At 62.4% G+C, this 3,488-nt stretch overlaps 1 protein-coding gene across 1 annotated transcript in view; it reads left to right on the top strand.

The window, feature by feature from the left end:
* TPCN2 (two pore segment channel 2) overlaps nucleotides 1-3,488 on the top strand; it is a 33,252-nt gene that overhangs the window by 15,181 nt on the left and 14,583 nt on the right. Inside the window, exons 3-5 of the mRNA XM_042781506.1 lie at nucleotides 90-168; nucleotides 720-836; nucleotides 3,329-3,435. Of these exons, the coding sequence (XP_042637440.1) occupies nucleotides 90-168; nucleotides 720-836; nucleotides 3,329-3,435 (303 nt within the window). The remainder of the gene's footprint in view (nucleotides 1-89; nucleotides 169-719; nucleotides 837-3,328; nucleotides 3,436-3,488) is intronic.

The raw sequence follows: 3,488 nt of genomic DNA, 5'->3' as shown, positions 1-3,488 counted from the left end.
GTATCCAGCAGCTTCCCCGTGGGGCCTGGGGGCGCTGGCCTCCACAGGAGGACTCACCCACCAGTGTGCTGGGCTGTCCCTCCCTGCAGGGTCAGCCCCGAGCTGCAAACTCGCACGACCGTCCTCATCACGGGTCCTGCTGACTCCTCCCGGCAGTCCTCGGGGAGGGTGGGCTTGGCCTCCCTGTGACCGTGGGGTGAGGGCGGGTCTGTGGCCGAGGCCATTGGAGTGGTTCATTGCTTCTATTTTGACCCATGGTGTGGTTAGGAGGTCCGGGGGTTTTGATGCTGGAACTGAGTGGTGGGTTCTCATAGGCATTTTGTGAGTGGCCTGTGGCCAGCGCCCTCTGCAGGTGGGAGTGGAAGAGGCAGGTGGTAGGGAGTGACCACCACAGCCCCGCCTCCAGCTACAGCCAGCTGTGCTGGGCTTCCGGGCCCCTCCAGGCTGTTCCGCGCCTTCTCCTGTTGGCCGTGGGACCCCAGCAGGATCCTCTGTACGGGGCAGGAAGCTGACGCCAGAGGAGCAGGGGCCGTGTGTGTGGTTGCCCCGTGTGTCACGGTGCCCGGGGGGTGCCAGCTGCTAGCTGCGTGCTCCTTTACCCCCTCAAGGACTCTGTCCGGGCTTGCTCTATCCTGAGCCTACCTCACGTCCCTCCCGCCCACACATGGCGGTGGCCATTTCCTCGTGGCTGCCAGCTGACACGCCTGCCTCTCCCACAGGGCTACCTGTTTGGGTGGTCCCAGTCCCGGAGCAGCCCCTGGTTGGTGGCCTATCTCGTGGTGCTGGTGGTGTCCCTGACAGACTGGCTCGTGTCCCTGAGCCTCCTTTGTCGGGAGGTAGGTGACACGGCAGTGCCTAGACGGGAGGGGGCCTCTGGGGTGAGGGTGCCGGGGGCAGCTGCCCTAGGGAGTGGGAAAACGGGGTCCTCAGGCCCTGGGGTCACCTGGCCATCTGCCCAGCACTGACCTCTCCCCATGGTGCCCACTCACCCTGGTAGCCCTCTTGGAGATAAGTACCTCACGGCCAGGAGACACATGAGGTTTCCCTCGGTTACCCTGTGGGCCAGTTGAGGACCTGGGAACAAACTCCAGGACTCAGTTCTTGGTTCAGCACATTGCACCTGCCTGGGTCCCCCATGTGGGTGCCACCTGCATGTCACTGTGCCCCAGATGGGTATCTCTCTGGCCCAGGTGAGCATCTCTGTGGTCCAGGTGAGTGTCTCTGTGGCCCAGGTGGGGTCACTGTGCCCCAGGTGGCTGTCCAGATGGGCATCCCTGTGCCCCTAACCCAGATGGGTGTCGCTGTCCCCTAGGTGGGGGTCACTGTGCCCCAGGTGAGCATCATTGTGCCCCACGTGGGGGTCACTGTGCCCCTGCCCCAGGTGGTCATCATGGTGCCCCACTTGGGGTCACTGTGCCCCAGGTGGGCATCACTGTGCCCTAGGAGGGCACAGGCGGAGCTCTGTGGTGCTGGTAGTCCCCACCTCTGCTGGAGGAATCTGGTTCCCTAGGACCCCTCACTGGGCTTTTGTGGGAGCCAGGCTTGGGATCACTTTGCTGGTCAGCATCAGCTGGGGAGACTGGGTCTGTAATGGTCAGGGCTTCCAGTGAAATAGGGCTGGTAGGAGACAGAGAGAGAGAGAGAGAGAGAGAGAGTGTGTGTGTGTGTGTGTGTGTCTGCATAGATACACATAATCTGGGTCTGGGTACAGCTGCTCACTGACCAGAAAAACCCAAAACTATAGAGTCAATTCCAACTCAGCGCCTCTAGAGGACAGAGTGGAACTGTCCGCAGGGTCTCCCAGGCCGTCAGGCTTTACAACAGCTGACTTCCACATCTTTCTCCCACGGAGTAGCTGGTAGGTTCGAGCTGCCGACCTTTTCGTTGGCAGCTGAATGCTTTAACCCCTGTGCCATGAGAATGAGGTTGCCCGTGGTGGGCAGGTTTCAGTAGAACTTACAGACTAAGCCTAGGAAGGAAGGCTTGGTTATCTGCTGCTGGAAATTAGCCGTGAAGGTGTCTGGGTCGCAGCAGGGCTTCACGGAAAGGACATTGCGTTTGGTCAAGTGGAGGGTCAGTGACAGTGAGGGGACCCCTGAGGGAGGTGGAGTGACCCAGACTCAACAGTGGACTCAGACTTTCCAGTGCCCGGCAGCATCTTGGTCTGTTACACATTAGGTCAACGTGTGATGAAGTCAGCTTGACGATTAACAGCAACAATGCCTGCGCTACACCTGCACTGTGTGTGTGCGTATGTGCGTATGTATGCTGTATGTGTGTGTATGTTGAATAGAGAGTGATTTCAAGGAGTCGGCTCACACGATTGTGCAGCCTGGTGAGTCCCCAGTTCGTAGGGCATCTGGAAGCCCTCTGGCTGGTCTCAGTGTCCTGTCCACCTGCTGGTGCTGCCTGGCCAGGCTACGCGAGGCCACCTGGCCAGGCTGCATGCTGGTCGTGCTCGGCCGCTGTCCCTGGCCGTTTGCCGCAGGACGCTGCAGAGAGCACGTGGCTGTTCTCCAGCCTCGGCCTGACCTGTGCTGCCAGACTCACTCGGGGCTTGGCTGGGGCGTGGTACCTGGCACAGCAGCTGGTTCCCGTCCTTCACAGTGGCCGCCACGTGGCTCTGGCCGCCGGAGGCTCTGTGTGGGGTGACTCACAGTCCATGGGTCTGGGTCGAGCCACTCACTGACTCGGGCTGTGGCAGAGGCCGGTCCTCACTCTGTGGGGGGCTGCACACTCACTGCCTCGGACTGTGGCAGAGGCCGGTCCTCGCTTTGTGGGGGGCTGCAGTGGGGCCTTCAGTCTTGCTCAGGTGCTTGGCCTCTGGGGATGGAGGGTGGATGGTGCACAGACTCGGCCCTGGGACAGAGCTGCTCCCCGCTGGGCAGTGCTGTAGGTCTGGACGGAGGGGCTCTGAACCAGCTTTCTGCCTTTCTTCCTGGTGGCCCCTCCAAGCACTGAGGCCTCAGGGGCCACGTGCCCCTGTGATGGCAGGTGCAGGGGTATAGGCACCGGGGTCTGGGGACCGTTCACCCCTGCAATGGCAGGTGCAGGGCTCTGGGGACTGTCGGCCCCTGTGATGGCAGGTACAGGGGTACAGGCACTGGGGTCTGGGGACCGTTCACCCCTGCAATGGCAGGTGCAGGGCTCTGGGGACTGTCGGCCCCTGTGATGGCAGGTGCAGGGGTACAGGCACCGGGGTCTGGGGACCATCCGCCCGTGACAGCAGAGGCAGGGGTGCAGGCACCAGGGTCTGGGGGCCGTCGGCCCCTGTGATGGCAGGTGCAGGCCTGGTGGCTGTGACCCTGAGCTCACGGTCCTCTCGCAGACTGTGCGGATCCGCCGGCTCCTCCGCCCCTTCTTCCTGCTGCAGAATTCCTCCATGATGAAGAAGACACTCAAGTGCATCCGCTCCACGCTGCCGGAGATGGCCAGGTACGGGGCGGGGGGGCCGGAGATGGCCAGGTATGGGGCGGTGGGAGCCGGAG

This window comes from Orycteropus afer, unplaced genomic scaffold (assembly GCF_000298275.1).
Source record: "Orycteropus afer afer isolate SDZICR_OR568_19922 unplaced genomic scaffold, OryAfe1.0 scaffold00130, whole genome shotgun sequence".
NCBI classification, from domain to species: Eukaryota; Metazoa; Chordata; class Mammalia; order Tubulidentata; family Orycteropodidae; genus Orycteropus; species Orycteropus afer.
The sequence above is the reverse complement of the archived record's forward strand: the minus strand, read 5'-3'. Positions and strand labels throughout refer to the sequence as shown.